Genomic DNA, 16,524 nt, shown 5'->3' with positions numbered 1-16,524 from the left:
AACAGATCCCATCTCTTTCCTTCTATAGCCAGTCCAGAAACAGATCCCATCTCTTTCCTTCTATAGCCAGTCCAGATACAGATCCCATCTCTTTCCTTCTATAACCAGTCCAGAAACAGATCCCATCTCTTTCCTTCTATAACCAGTCCAGAAACAGATCCCATATATCTTTCCTTCTATAACCAGTCCAGAAACAGATCCCATATATATTTCCTTCTATAACCAGTCCAGAAACAGATCCCATCTCTTTCCTTTTATAACCAGTCCAGAAACAGATCCCATATATCTTTCCTTTTATAACCAGTCCATAAACAGATCCCATATATATTTAATTCTATAACAAGTCCAGAAACAGATCCCATATATATTTCCTTCTATAGCCAGTCCATAAACAGATCCCATATATATTTCCTTCTATAACCAGTCCAGAAACAGATCCCATCTCTTTCCTTCTAAAGCCAGACCAGAAACAGATCCCATCTCTTTACTTCTATAGCCAGTCCAGAAACAGATTCCATCTCTTTCCTTCTATAGCCAGTCCAGAAACAGATCCCATCTCTTTCCTTCTATAGCCAGTCCAGAAACAGATCCCATCTCTTTCCTTCTATAACCAGTCCAGAAACAGATCCCATCTCTTTCCTTCTATAACCAGTCCAGAAACAGATCCCATCTCTTTCCTTCTATAACCAGTCCAGAAACAGATCCCATCTCTTTCCTTCTATAACCAGTCCAGAAACAGATCCCATATATCTTTCCTTCTATAACCAGTCCATAAACAGATCCCATATATATTTCCTTCTATAGCCAGTCCATAAACAGATCACATATATATTTCCTTCTATAACCAGTCCAGAAACAGATCCCATCTCTTTCCTTCTATAACCAGTCCAGAAACAGAACCCATATATTTTTCCTTCTATAGCCAGTCCAGAAACAGATCCCATCTCTTTCCATTTATAACCAGTCCAGAAACAGATCCCATATATATTTCCTTCTATAGCCAGTCCATAAACAGATCCCATATATATTTCCTTCTATAACCAGTCCAGAAACAGATCCCATCTCTTTCCTTCTAAAGCCAGACCAGAAACAGATCCCATCTCTTTACTTCTATAGCCAGTCCAGAAACAGATCCCATCTCTTTCCTTCTATAGCCAGTCCAGAAACAGATCCCATTGCTTTACTTCTATAGCCAGTCCAGAAACAGATCCCATCTCTTTGCTTCTATAGCCAGTCCAGAAACAGATCCCATTGCTTTACTTCTATAGCCAGTCCAGAAACAGATCCCATCTCTTTGCTTCTATAGCCAGTCCAGAAACAGATCCCATTGCTTTACTTCTATAGCCAGTCCAGAAACAGATCCCATATATCTTTCCTTCTATAGCCAGTCCAGAAACAGATCCCATCTCTTTCCTTCTATAGCCAGTCCAGAAACAGATCCCATCTCTTTCCTTCTATAGCCAGTCCAGAAACAGATCCCATCTCTTTCCTTCTATAGCCAGTCCAGAAACAGATCCCATCTCTTTCCTTCTAAAGCCAGACCAGAAACAGATCCCATCTCTTTACTTCTATAGCCAGTCCAGAAACAGATCCCATCTCTTTACTTCTATAGCCAGTCCAGAAACAGATCCCATCTCTTTACTTCTATAGCCAGTCCAGAAACAGATCCCATCTCTTTCCTTCTATAGCCAGTCCAAAAACAGATCATATCCCTGTCCTTCTATAACCAGTCCAGAAACAGATCCCATTTATCTTTACTTCTATAGCCAGTCCAGAAACAGATCCCATCTCTTTACTTCTAAAGCCAGTCCAGAAACAGATCCTCTCTCTTTACTTCTATAGCCAGTCCAGAAACAGATCCTCTCTCTTTACTTCTAAAGCCAGTCCAGAAACAGATCCTCTCTCTTTACTTCTATAGCCAGTCCAGAAACAGATCCCATATATCCTTCCTTCTATAGCCAGTCCAGAAACAGATCCTCTCTCTTTCCTTCTATAGCCAGTCCAGAAACAGATCCCATATATCTTTCCTTCTATAGCCAGTCCAGAAACAGATCCTCTCTCTTTCCTTCTATAGCCAGTCCAGAAACAGATCCTCTCTCTTTCCTTCTATAGCCAGTCCAGAAACAGATCCCATCTCTTTCCTTCTATAGCCAGTCCTTACATTATGTTTAATCCTGAAGCTTACAGTACAGGTATAGTATGCATCACCTAGAGACTTGTTGTCAGTGTGCTGTCTCATATATTAAAACAGCCAAATAGTTTAGAAGCTGCTCTTGGGGAGTTAGACTTCCCACCCTGATGAGTTGAGATAGATTGTGTGAGAACCACATTCTGGGAAAAATCCTGGAATCTATGTAGATATACTGTAAGTGCAATATTATAAATATTTGGGGGTTATGTAAGAGCTCCAACATAGAATGAAATATAGTATAGACATCTCAATGGGCTTCACAGTTTACTGCAGAAGAAATACACAACAAGATCTGTGTAATAATACATAGACTCATTTCCCAGCCAGCTGTGTCAGGAGAAGTCGTGAGCGCAGTTCTGACCCAGAAAGAGGCGTGTTTACGGAGTCAATACAACAACATCCAACTTCAAATGCAGTTTTAGTTAACAAACACGTAATCAGATGTTTATCGTCTACAACATTGCAGATGTCTTCGGAGGATGGAATACCTAGCAAACTACCTCAATGTGTTGTGAAATGTAGTCTGAAATTAAATCTGTCATGAAATGTCATGAAAATCTGTTCTGAAATGTGATCCAAAATTAAATCTTGTGAAATGTATAACGGTCTTAATTCTGCTGGACCGCAGGAAGAGTAGCTGCTACCTTGGCAACAGATAATAGGGATCAATAACAAATACAAATACCAAGCCAGCAAGGCAAGGTAAAAAATCCCAAATAGAGCTATATAAAACCAGAAGAATTATATACCTGCTGATCATAGGTATAGTCATCCGTCTTGCGTTTCATGGTAATCACTCACTTAAGTTTGTCAAGGTCCCATCCCGACATCTGCATATTGCTATTCTGCTACAGGGTTTTTTTGACGCAAGAATGAATGAGCATCACTCAAACGTGACGTCTGCTTGTAAACAAAAAAATGTCTCTATGGAGTAAGGTGAAAATGGTTTGGCAGTGGCACCCACCTATACAGTCCTGGTTGTCGACATAATGAACTTCACTGACTCCCAGTCCCTCCTTCTGATACAGCTCTTGCTCCTGCAGAAAGAGTGGCAAGCCAACACTGAAGTAGGAAGATGTTTCTCCTAACCACTGATGCTGGCTCAGATCTTTTTTCATCCCCGTAATAGGGAGAGTGTATTGTTGGTTAAGGGCTTGTAAGTAAACATTTCACTGTAAGTTCTACACCGGTTGAATTCGGTGCATTCGACATACTGAATCAAGTACTGAAAATGGCTTTGTATTTCTTTATATATCTGGATTATTTCAGGTCAACGGACACAAATCTCTGTTTATCTAGTTCAAACGTTGTGAAAAGTCCTTAAAATTATCAATTGTTAACTGGAGACCTTTGCAAATCAATGAATAAAACAGGATTCCCCAGTAGAAAAGAGAAACACTCATCTCCACAGACAGAAACCATTACCATTATAATGAATGTAACGTGTAGAGTGACTCTTCTATGGAGAGATCGCACAGGCTGTGTGTGTGTCTGTGGAGAGATCGCACAGGCTGTGTGTGTCTATGGAGAGATCGCACAGGCTGTGTGTGTGTCTGTGGAGAGATCGCACAGGCTGTGTGTGTGTCTGTGGAGAGATCGCACAGGCTGTGTGTGTCTATGGAGAGATCGCACAGGCTGTGTGTGTGTCTGTGGAGAGATCGCACAGGCTGTGTGTGTGTCTGTGGAGAGATCGCACAGGCTGTGTGTGTGTCTGTGGAGAGATCGCACAGGCTGTGTGTGTGTGGAGAGATCGCACAGGCTGTGTGTGTGTCTGTGGAGAGATCGCACAGGCTGTGTGTGTGTGGAGAGATCGCACAGGCTGTGTGTGTCTGTGGAGAGATCGCACAGGCTGTGTGTGTCTGTGTGGAGAGATAGCACAGGCTGAGTGTGTGTCTGTGGAGAGATCGCACAGGCTGTGTGTGTGTCTGTGGAGAGATCGCACAGGCTGTGTGTGTGTGTCTGTGGAGAGATCGCACAGGCTGTGTGTGTGTCTGTGGAGAGATCGCACAGGCTGTGTGTGTCTGTGGAGAGATCGCACAGGCTGTGTGTGTCTATGGAGAGATCGCACAGGCTGTGTGTGTGTCTGTGGAGAGATCGCACAGGCTGTGTGTGTCTGTGGAGAGATCGCACAGGCTGTGTGTGTCTGTGGAGAGATCGCACAGGCTGTGTGTGTGTCTGTGGAGAGATCGCACAGGCTGTGTGTGTCTGTGGAGAGATCGCACAGGCTGTGTGTGTGTCTGTGGAGAGATCGCACAGGCTTTGTGTGTGTCTATGGAGAGATCGCACAGGCTGTGTGTGTGTCTGTGGAGAGATCGCACAGGCTGTGTGTGTCTGTGGAGAGATCGCACAGGCTGTGTGTGTGTCTGTGGAGAGATAGCACAGGCTGTGTGTGTGTCTGTGTGTTGTGTGTGTCACGCATCTTTAGCTTGTCGACAGACATCCTCCTGGGTCTTCAGTTGGAGTCCAGAGCTTAAAGAACCCTAGCAACCCACCTCCGCGCCCCCCACAAGTCTCCATCAATCACTCACCTCTTTAAGTATGCGCTCGTTGAAGAACTGCTGCAGCTTCTCATTGCAGTAGTTGATGCAGAACTGCTCAAAGCTGTTGTGCTCAAAATACTCTGGGGGGGGACATGAAATTGTAAATGATCTGCCACAAGAATGCTCTTCTTCAGGCAGTTACTGGTACTGTATATATCCAATTAAGTCAGGTAGTAAAGTTTTTAGAAAGATAATAGTTTATGTGAGGCCATGCAGGAAACAAAAGCCTACCAAATACATGAATGGTCAGATGGCTAGATAGACAGAAAAGACAGACAGGAGGGAAAAAAAAACGAGAAACTCACTGCTCGAGAACGACATACTTACCAAAGCCAGCGATATCCAGCACCCCAATGAAGTTGGAGGAGGTGTTGAAGGGGAAGCACTGGTTGACCCTCCTGACCACGTGATCGAAGAGGCAGCTGTACACGGCCTTGGCCAGGGCGTCCCGGGCATTGTTTGCCTGTTCCACCTTCAGAGGCACCCTGGGGGGAAAAGACAGCGGGGCACTGAGAAGCTGGAGGTCAAAAGAAAAGCTATTAGAAGTGACTGTACTCCCTGAACCCTGGCTCACTCTCATTACCATAGCACTCTACAACACCACTTGGCTTCAATTATTCAAAGTGGTTGAATAGTTCTTCTGAAGTGAACAAGTTCAGCTATGGTGTAGTGCTCCCCATCCTGCACCCAGCCTTGTGGCTGGTATCTAACAAGGTGGACTGGAAAACTATTCAAAATGTATCCTGCTGTTTTTTCTCTCCTGAACAGGCTGCAGAGCAAACTTTTGACCTGTTGAAGTCAGGCCCAGATACCATTTCTACTTACTTCCCACCCCAGTCCTCATCTATAATCTATTCACGATCAGCCTCCTTAAAATGGTTCTCCATATAGACCTTAGCCACTCCATTTCAGATCCAAAGACACCAGCCACTCCACTCACTCACCCCCCCCCCCCCCCGATTCTCAACCTCCTCAGGAAAAGGCGAAGTGTCTGGGGCCCAAATGACATGGCCCAGCCCCCTTTCCGGGGTGGCAGGTAGCCTAGTGGTTAAAGCGTTGGGCCAGTAAACTAAAGGATCGATTCCCAGAGCTGACAAGGTAAAAATCTGTTGTTTTGCCCCTGAACAAGGCAGTAAACCCACTGTTTCCCAGTAGGCCGTCATTGTAAAGAATTTGTTCTTAACTGACTTGCCTAGTTAAGTAAAGTTGAAATAAAACATTTAAAATCCACCTGCTTTCAAGCCACCAGGCTCCAGGCTACCTCCCCTCCCCCCTCAGTTACAGCTGCATTATTCATGGTGAGAAAAGACTGGGGCCAGGCTGCATCTGGGCCTGTTGAAATATTAATCCAGCCCTGTTACTCTTGGATGGTATCAATACAGCACCACTGGGCTGTTTCCTCCTAGGACCTCTGCTTTGAAATATCTGTCTAGGAACACTGTAGACTCTATTCTCGGCTGGCGTTAAGGAGGCACAAATGTCAAATGCGCGTTAGTTTGCAATTTCATTGTGTAACAACTGTCATTTTTCCAGCCCTTACGCCAGCTTCGTCGATTTACCTGTCTATCTGGAAGCAGTAACGATGAGTGGACGTTCCCCGTCCTATATATTGGCTCTTTTTCCAGCTCCTATAAAAAAAGTTTGAATGTGTGTAAAATCCTACATAGTCTACGCCTAATATTATATGCGTACAAGGAGTAATTATGGTGCCTGTAACTGTACTTAGACAGCCTATTTAAAACAAGTTGTTTCGTTTTATTAGAATTATTCACTGTCTTTTTAGGTCTTATCAATAGTGAATTTAATTTTGCTTATTGAAAATGTTTGGCCTGTCCATAGCTCAGACATAACACATTTTACAGTAGGCCTATATATCAGTGTGCATGCCATTATAACAATATATTTCCATATTGAAGCCATGCAATTACTGTTCAAAAGTAATTATAACATATTCAACATATTTAGCAAATATGGGATAGGCCTACATTTGTTATTTTGTTTCTGTAGGCTATTTAACAAAATAGGCTGTAACGAACGAACATTCGAATTTGAGATGATGACAACGCAATACATAAAACACAGTAAATACACAACTTGAAGTAACCAGACTGTACAGTGCAGTCGGAAAGTTCAGACCTCTTGACTTCTTCCACATTTCGTTGTTACAGCCTTACTCTAAAATTGAATAAATACTTTTTTCCCCCTCATCAATCTACACACAATACCCCATAATGGCAAAGCAAAAGCAGTTTTTTTATGCTGCAAATTTATGTTAAAACCCCCCTGGAAATATCACATTTACGTAAGTATTCAGACCTTTTACTCAGTACTTTGTTGGATCACCTTTTTTGCAGCGATTACAGCATCGAGTCTTATTGGGCATGACGCTAAAAGCCTGGCACACCTGTATTTGGGGAGTTTCTCCCATTCTTCTATGCAGATCCTCTCAAGCTCTGGTTGGATGGGGAGCATCACTGCAAAGCTATTTTCAGTTCTCTCCAGACATGTTAGATCCGGTTCAAGTCCAGCCTTTGGCTGGGCCACTCAAGGATATTGAGAGACTTGTTTCCCAAAGCCACTCCTGCGTTCTCTTGGTTGTGTGCTTAGGGTTGTTGCCCTGTCGGAAGGTGAACCTTCGCCCCAATCTGAAGTCCTGAGCCCTCTGGAGCAGGCTTTCATCAAGGATCTCTCTGTACTCTGATCCGTTCATCTTTCCCTCCATCCTTACTAGTTTCCCAGTACCTGCCGCTGAAAAACATCCCCACAGCATGATGCTGCCATCACCATGCTTCACAGTAGGGATGGTGCCAGGTTTCCTCAAGATGTGACGCTTGGCATTCAGGCCAAAGAGTTTAATCTTGGTTTCATCAAACCAGAGAATCTTGTTTCTCATGGTCTGAGAGTCTTTATGTGCCTTTTAGCAAACTCCAAGTAGGCTGTCATGTGCCTTTTACTGAGGAGTGGTTTCCGTCTGGCCACTCTACCATAAAGGCCTGATTGGTGGAGTGCTGCAGAAATGGTTAAACCACCTGACCAAGTCCTAAAACAATGAGACTCCCTAAATCTTTCTCAGATTATTTCCAATCCCACAAGGTATGACTCCACACACCAAGAAAATGCTACTCTCCTCAATGTTATCCTCACAAATAATCCTGATAGGTATCAGTCAGGTGTTTCTGTAATGAAATTAGTGATCACTGTTTTACAGCCTGTGTTCATAATGGCTGTTCAGTGAAACGACCTGTCCTGATTTGTCATACAGTAGACGCTTGCTAAAAAACTTTAATGAGCAAGCATTCCTTCATGAACTGGCCTCTGTAAAATGGTACTGAATCAGCTTTATCCCCTCTGTTGAAGACGCTTGGACCTTCTTTTTTGATATTTTCAGTGACATTGTTAACAATCACATCCCCATAAAGAAAATTAGAATTTAAAACAGGTTCAGCCCCTGGGTCGACCACGATCTGGCAGAGTTACTCCACCTCAAGAATTGCATTTGGCGAAAGGCTCGGCACACATACTTAGACTGACTGGCTCTCGTTCGCAAATGAGTGCACTCAGGCTATATCCAGAAGGCCAAAGTTAGTTACTTTAAGGAGCAGTTCTCTCTCTGTGGGTCTAACCCAAGAAGTTCTGGAAAACGGTTAAAGACCTGGAGAATAAACCCTCCTCCTCACAGCTGCCCATGTCCCTTAATGTTGATGTGGTTGTTTCTGACAAGAAATACATGGCTGAGCTTTTTAAATCACAACTTCATTAAGTCAGGATTCCTATTTGGCTCAGCCATGCCTCCTTGCCCATCCAACATTTCCTCATCTCCCTCCCCTTCTAATGCGACTAGCCGCAATGCTCCTCCCTCTTTTCCCCCTGCCCCGCTACAATGTTTCTCCCTGCAGGCAGTCACTTTGTCCAAGGTGCTAAAGGAGCTCCTTAAACTTGACCCCCCAAAAAACATCTGGGTCAGATGGTTTAGACCCTTATTTAAGGCTGCTGCCCCTATCATCACCAAGCCTATCTCTGACCTTTTTAACCTGTCTCTCCTTTATGGGGAGGTTCCCATTGCTTGGAAGGCAGCCATGGTGTGTCCTTTATTTAAAGGTGGAGATCAAGCTGATCCTAACTGTTCTCGGCCTATTTCTATTTTACACTGTTTATAAAAAGTGTTGGAAAAACTTGTCAATAATCAACTGACTGGCTTTCTTCATGTCTATAGTATTCTATCTGGTTTCTGCTCAGGTTATGATGTGTCACTGCAACCTTAACAGTCCTCAATGTCATCACTGCCTTTGATTATAAGCAATGACGTGCTGCTATTTATGTTGACTTGGTCAATGCTTTTGATACGGTAGACCATTCCATTATTGTGGGCCGGTTAAGGAGTATTGGTGTCTCTAAGGGGTCTTTGGTCTGGTTTGCTAACTACCTCTGTCAAAGAGTGCAGTGTATAAAGTCAGAACATCTGCTGTCTCAGCCACTGCCTGTCACCAAGGGAGTACCCAAAGGCTCAAACCTAGGCCCCATGCTCTTCTCAATTTACATCAACAACATAGCTCAGGGAGTAGGAAGCTCTCCCATCCATTTATATGCAGATTATACAGTCTTATACACAGCTGGCCCCTCCCAGGATTTTGTGTTAAACGCTCTACAACAAAGCTTTCTTAGTGTCCAACAAGTTTTCTCTACCCATAACCGTGTTCTGAACACCTCCAAAACAAAGGTCATGTGGTTTGGTAAGAAGAATGCCCCTCTCCCCACAGGTGTGATTACGACCTCTGAGGGTTTAGAGCTTGAGGTAGTCACCTCATACAAGTACTTGGGAGTATGGCTAGACGGTACACTGTCCTTCTCTCAGCACATATCAAAGCTGCAGGCTAAAGTTACATCTAGACTTGGTTTCCTCTATCGTAATTGCTCATCTTTCACCCCAGCTGCAAAACTAACGCGGATTCAGATGACCATCCTACCAATGCTAGATTACGGAGATGTAATTTATAGATCGGCAGGTAAGGTTGCTCTCGAGTGACAAGATGTTCTTTACCATTCGGACATCAGATTTGCCGCCAATGCTCCTAATATGACACATCAATGCAGTCTGTACTCCTCTGTAAACTGGTCATCCCGTAAACCCGTCGCAAGACCCACTGGCTGATGCTTACTTATAAAACCATCTTAGGCTTCACTCTCCCCTATCTGAGATATCTACTGCAGCCCTCATCCTCCACATACAACACCCGTTCTGCCAGTCACATTCGGTTAAAGGTCCCCAAAGCACACACATCCCTGGGTCGCTCGTCTTTTCAGTTTGCTGCAGCTATCGACTGGAACGAGCTGCAACAATCACTCAAACTGAACAGTTTTATCTCAATCTCTTCATTCAAAGAATCAGTCATGGACACTCTCACTGACAGTTGTGGCTGCTTTGCATGATGTATTGTTGTCTCTACCTTCTTGCCCCTTGTGCTGTTGTCTGTACCCAATAATGTTTGTACCATGTTTTGTGCTGCCACCATGTGTTGCTACCATGTTGTTGTCATGTTGTGTTGCTCCCATGCTGTGTTTTCATGTGTTACTGCCATGCTATGTCGTTGTCTTAGGTCTCTTTGTAGTGTTGTGCTGTTTCTCGTCGTGATGTGTGTTTTGTCCTATTTTTATGAAATTGTTTTATTTTTAAATCACAGACCCCGTCCTCGCAGGAGGCCTTTGCCATTTGGTAGGCCGTCATTGTAAATAAGAATTTGTTCTTAACTGACTTGCCTAGTTAAATAAAGGTTAAATAAAATAAATACAAAATAAAATTGTCCTTCTGGAAAGTTCTCCAATTTCCACAGATGAACTCTGGAGCTCTCTGTCAGAGTGACCATCGGGTTCTTGGTCCCCTCGCATACCAAGGCTCTTCTCCCCTGATTGCTCAGATTGGCCGGACGGCCAGCTCTAAGAAGGGTCTTGGTGGTTACAAACTTCTTCCATTTAAGAATGATGGAAGCCACTGTGTTCTTGGACCTTCAACACAATCCTGCCTCAGAGCTCTATGGACAATTCCTTCGACCTCATGGCTTGGTTTTTGCTCTGACATGCACTGTCAACTGTGGGACCTTATATAGACAGGTGTGTGCCTTTCCAAATCAATTGAATTGACCACAGGTGGACTCCAATCAAGTTGTAGAAACATCTCAAGGCTGAGCAAAGGAAACAGGATGCACCTGAGTTCAATTTTGAGTCTCATAGCAAAGGGTCTAAATACTTAGATACGTAAATATGGTATTTTTTTGTTTATGTTTAATGAATTTGCAAACATTTCTCTAAACCTGTTTTCGCTTTGTCATTATTGGGTTATTGTGTGTAGATTGATGAGGATAATGTTTTACTTAATACATTTTAGAATAAGGCTTTAAAGTAACACAATGTGGAAAAAGTCATGGGGTCTGAATACTTTCCGAATGTATTGTATTGAGCCACGGAGCACGTTCTAATTGGCCAGTGAGGGGTCAAGCCCCGACACACCTTCAACTTGTTAATTCATCAAAAGATAGCCCTTTCGCCTCAGTTACTGCGCCCATAATTCTGGTTGTGAAATTAGCAAAAGTATTTTAAACCCCCCCTTACCTATAACGCTACCGCCAGGGCTTAGATTTTCAATTTGTTCGTTGAGCCCTGAGTGTATACAAATACAAACAAATAGTCATTTGTGAATATGGCCAGAAATGAATATTGAGTAAGGATATTGAAATTATTGAGTGCTCCTTCCACATGAACTTGAATGGAGAGTTGAATTGTGTGTATGGGTAACGTCACATAGCTTTACGTCAACAGCTTTATGGCATACTCAAGACTAGATCCACAATGTACCAGTCTTAGTTAAGTTTTAAGCCTTCCCCTCTTATGCAATCCATCTATATAAATAAGGGCGGCTAAGCATGGCCCAAATGGGTTTAAGAGCCAACAGGACTATTACTGTAAACAGTATAGATGTAGCCTATACGATTAGCCCATCTTTAGCCTGTCTACTGACTGGATCCATCGTAATGGGGAGACGTCAACATACGTGGCATCAAGACAGAGCATTACGCCACACAAAAAGTGTAATCTTTCATCAGCTCCACATACCAGAGCCCTGCACTGAATTCTGAAACAGTTAAAACTCTGGCCCTTTCCCCTGACACTTTGAAACCCTTGAGGGGAGTGAAAAGTGAACCCGTGGAGGAGAAGGGTATGAAATTGGAATTCAGCGCTAATCTTCTTCACCACACCACAACATTGACCCTGGCCTAAACTAGTAAATAAGGGCAGGATGTTAAGTGCAGCAGTAGTGGATTTACAATCAATTAGGATTTTAATATTTTATGGTCTTTGATTGTAAATTGGTGTACAATTCAGTCTATGACTGCGAGAAACCAATAAAATATACTAATCTAATTTAGAGGTATTCTTACTTGATAACTGTTCCTTTGGCGCCCCCTGCTGTTGTGAGCATGACCCTGGTGGTGAGGCTGACTCTCAGGTCTTCCTGGTCCAAACCCAGCAGGTCAGCACAGTAGGCTAGTGTCGGACTGGACTGGTTCATCAGGATGCAGCCGCCTGGAAACACACACACAAGTAGACACGCATACACACACACACACACACACACAGAGGAATGATTGGTGCGCACACAAAGAAACGGGCAACTTCCATCATGCCACTTCAATTGGATTTTGGATGGATTCTACTTCTTTCTTTCTGCTGCCTAGTGCTTGAATACAGCATCTCACGGTGAACACACACGCCACACATTCTGCAGACGTAATGGCTTCATTGCAGGCAGTGAAGTCGGCCTAGATAATGTCCTGCAAAGACAGGAAGAGGGTGTGATGGAGGGAAATGGGCAGATGTATCCATTTCAGAGGAGCGAGAGCACCATGCGATGTTCCAGGTAATATCTGCTCTCCAGGCAGTACTCTATTACATCATCCATCTTCAGCTTGAATCATGACTTTTCCTATCTGTCAGATGCATTTCAGCACTTCTGGGTCAGTTACATTATAGGAGAGTGGTTTCAGTTGAGCATGTTCTTTTCAATGGGTCTACTTCCAAAGTGGGACAGTGAGACCCGGCAGAGAAGAATGTGTCAGCAAGGGGTGGGGAGTAGAGGAGACAAGAGGAGAGTAGTGTAGACGAGAGGAAAGAAGAGGACACTAGAGGCAACTAGAGTAGAGCCGAGGAGACTACAGGAGAATAGAGGAGACTACAGGAGAGAAGAGGAGACTACAGGAGAGAAGAGGAGAAGAGACTAGAGAAGAAAGAAGAGGTGAGGAGACTAGTGTAGAGGAGACTAGTGTAGAGGAGACTAGAGGAGAGGGTACGAAAGTCGTGAAGACTAGAGGAGAGTCGAGGAGACTAGAGGGGAGTCGAGGAGACTAGAGGAGAGTCGAGGACACTATTGGAGACGAGGCGAGAGGAGGAGAGGAGACTAGAGTAGAGGGAAGGAGACTAGAGTAGAGGGGAGGAAAGAAAAGGAGGGAGGACTAGAGGAGAGGAGACTAGAGTAGAGGAGACTATAGCTAGCTAACGCACTTTTGTACATCTCGCTGTAATGTACAATTGACCTTATTTTAGCGCCCCCAAAATACTTCCAGGTCAACTGTAATATGAATACCATTGTAAAGCAGAATTTCTCCCCTTTCCAGCAAAATCAATGAGGAGACCTTCATGCTGCCCATCTCTGCATGATTGAAGAAGGCAATGAGCTCGGTCAGGTTTTTAAAAATGGCGGGATGGGTAGCAAAACCTACTGCATGATAATGAAAAGGGGAGATTAGCCATGTGGGGAAACAGCTTTTTTCACCCGATCTGTCCAACTTATCACCTCTAAAATGTCTAATTTATAACACTATAAAGAGTTTATATAATGTGTCATTACATATGTATTTGAAGGTTTGTGTCGAATTTGAATGGGGTTTTTGGGCGGCACTAAAGTTATCTGCAGAAGTAAACAGCGGCTGCCGAGGCTTTTAAGAGTCATGATGGCTTGCAGTGATGATGAAAAGAATGAATGCATTCAGTTGTACAATTGACTAGGTAACCCCGCCTTACCCTGTTCCTGTCCCTGTCTTGTTTTGTTGTTAATCTGTGAGAGACGCGCTACACCTGGTGGAGAGAGGCTGTATGACACAGAATTAGTTGCATTTTGCGCACTGTACGTTACATCATGACATGTCACAATTTAACGTACAGCGTCGGAGGGGTCCGTTTTTTTCAACAATTCTCCAATACTATCGAGCCATTACCATGTCAATCAACGCTTGAATAGAAACGTAGTTCACACCCCAGATTTTGATGCCAACACAGTCACTACAGTCCCATTAGTTTTCATTTGAATGCCGCGGTTGCGCAAATTTGTACGGAATAGGGTGGGTCAACAGTAGAGGAGAGGAGAGTAGACGAGAGGAGAGTAGTGTAGATGAGATGAGATGGAAGGAGAGTAGGAGACGAGGAGAGTAGTGTCGACGAGATAAGAGGAGAGTAGACGAGAAGGGACAAGAGTAGTGTAGACGAAAGGAGAGGAGATTAGAATAGAAGAGAGTAGAATAGACTAGGTTAGACGAGACCAGAGGAGAGGAGAGACCAGAGGAGAGATGAGAGGAGACTAGAGTAGTGTACACGAGAAGAGAGGAGACTAGAGTAGAAGAGACTAGAGTAGTGTACACAAGAAGAGAGGAGACTAGAGTAGTGTAGACGAGAAGAGAGGAGACTAGAGTAGTAGAGACTAGAGAAGACGAGACTAGAGGAGACGAGACTAGAGACTAGAGGAGAGACTAGAGAGGAGAGACTAGAGGAGAGACTAGAGGAGAGACTAGAGGAGGGGAAAGGAGGGAAGAGGAGAGGAGAAGAGAGTAGTGTAGAGGAGAAGAGACGAGAAGAGAGTAGTGTAGAGGAGAGGTTGCGCAATGTGGCGTGGGAGAACTCTGCGCCTGTATGTGTATCTGCGGGGACATTCTAATAGACGAGATTAGACGAGACTAGAGGAAGGAGACGAGACTAGAGGAGACGAGACGAGACTAGAGGAGACGAGAGAGCTACACTAATGGGGCTTTCACACCAAACTGGTTTGGAGCGGTTTACCAAATTCCCCCCTTATTTCAGTTTGTTTGGGCTGGTGTGAACACACTATCCACGCTCGGGAGCGCATTAAACAACGCACCCTGGTTTGCTCAAAAGGGTGGTCTCAGTTTGATTCAACTCGTACCGGGTTTCGTTGCAGGTGAGAATGAGTTTCGTAAAAAACACAAGGAAAAAAAAGTCATGCACTATTATTGGTTGTTTGACTGCGAGCATTTGATGAAATGCACGCAGCATCATATCTTGATATGGCTGAAACATTCTGAGTATAGCAGCACATTTATGAGCAGGGATATAGGCTGCTGAATATAACCTATTCACATCGCATGTTGTTGGAAGACCAAAGCAAAAGTAATACGATGTTCGGGACACACAAGTGATTCTTCTTGACAGTCATAGATGGATTTAACTTTTTCATAGATGCATTTTTGGTCAACAAACAAATTACTAGCATGGACACGTGGTTTTGTTTAGGTGTTTTAGTTTATTTGACATTTGGCAATGTGAAACCAACCGATGTATTATTTAATGTAATAAATAACCAAACTGAATCAAACTATACCTCTGAGCTATGTGTGAAAACTCCTTAAAAGAGAGGTTGTGTAGGTAACTTGATTTACCCGATGTGCTCCCAGTCTCCTCAAAGTCGACGTTGCCCAGGTGCAGCACCCCGGCCACCACCCTGAACAGGTCCAGCTTCTCCGTGTCGTCCAGGCCAATCTTCTTCATGGCCCCGCACATCCTGTTGAAGTCTCCCTGGTCATCCAGCAGAAGGTCCTTTAGGGCACCCAGCTTCACATGCTGGAAGAAGGTGAGACTGGAGAGTCAGGATACTGCACCTGGGCCCGTATTCACAAAGAGTAGGTGTGCTAGGGACCTGATCCTAGATCAGCACTATTTGTGAATACAGGCCCTGTACTAGTTTAGGTCAGGAGTCTTTCCAGCATCATGTGGCCTGACTATGGGAAAACTCCTGGTCTCTTGTAGGCTGTCATTAGTCGTGTGAGAGCCATCACACACACAGCAAACTATCCTACTATATGAACAAGTCTGCAGTGATACAGTAGGCTTCACTTCCTGGGACGAAGTGGATTTATGCCCACTCTTCACGAACGCGCACATTGTGTAATCTGTCATTACATTAATATAGCTCATTCTCATTCTTCTCTCTGCCTTTTCTTTCTAGAAGCATTATTCTGCACATGACTATATTATTATTTAGCTCCTTTGTTAGCAGTAAGCTACAGTTTACAGTCCTTTGTTAGCAGTATACAGTCCTTTGTTAGCAGTAAGCAACAGTTTATAGTTCTTTGTTAGCAGTAAGCTACATTTACAGTTCTCTGTTAGCAGTATACAGTTCTTTGTTAGCAGTAAGCTACAGTTACAGTCCTTTGTTCGGAGTATACAGTCCTTTGTTAGCAGTATACAGTCCTTTGTTAGCAGTATACAGTCCTTTGTTAGCAGTATACAGTCCTTTGTTAGCAGTATACAGTCCTTTGTTAGCAGTATACAGTCCTTTGTTAGCAGTAATACAGTTTATAGTTCTTTGTTAGCAGCTACATTTACAATTCTTTGTTAGCAGTATACAGTCCTTTGTTGTTACAGTTTACAGTATACAGTCCTTTGTTAGCAGTAAGCAACAGTTTATAGTTCTTTGTTAGCAGTAAGCTACATTTACAGTTCTTTGTTAGCAGTATA

The 16,524-nt window shown here is 43.7% G+C and overlaps 1 protein-coding gene across 2 annotated transcripts in view; it reads right to left on the bottom strand.

The window, feature by feature from the left end:
- The window catches only part of LOC135508415 (unconventional myosin-VI-like), a 116,843-nt gene that overhangs the window by 54,171 nt on the left and 46,148 nt on the right, over positions 1 to 16,524 (bottom strand). For both annotated transcript variants that reach the window (XM_064928577.1, XM_064928576.1), the window contains exons 11-15: positions 15,447 to 15,627; positions 12,162 to 12,306; positions 5,059 to 5,216; positions 4,720 to 4,811; positions 3,156 to 3,228 (exon numbers count right to left, since the gene is read on the bottom strand). In XM_064928577.1, coding sequence (XP_064784649.1) covers positions 3,156 to 3,228; positions 4,720 to 4,811; positions 5,059 to 5,216; positions 12,162 to 12,306; positions 15,447 to 15,627 — 649 coding nt within the window. The remainder of the gene's footprint in view (positions 1 to 3,155; positions 3,229 to 4,719; positions 4,812 to 5,058; positions 5,217 to 12,161; positions 12,307 to 15,446; positions 15,628 to 16,524) is intronic.

This window comes from Oncorhynchus masou, chromosome 21, assembly GCF_036934945.1.
Source record: "Oncorhynchus masou masou isolate Uvic2021 chromosome 21, UVic_Omas_1.1, whole genome shotgun sequence".
NCBI lineage: Eukaryota > Metazoa > Chordata > Actinopteri > Salmoniformes > Salmonidae > Oncorhynchus > Oncorhynchus masou.
This window is presented reverse-complemented; position numbering and strand designations above follow the sequence as displayed.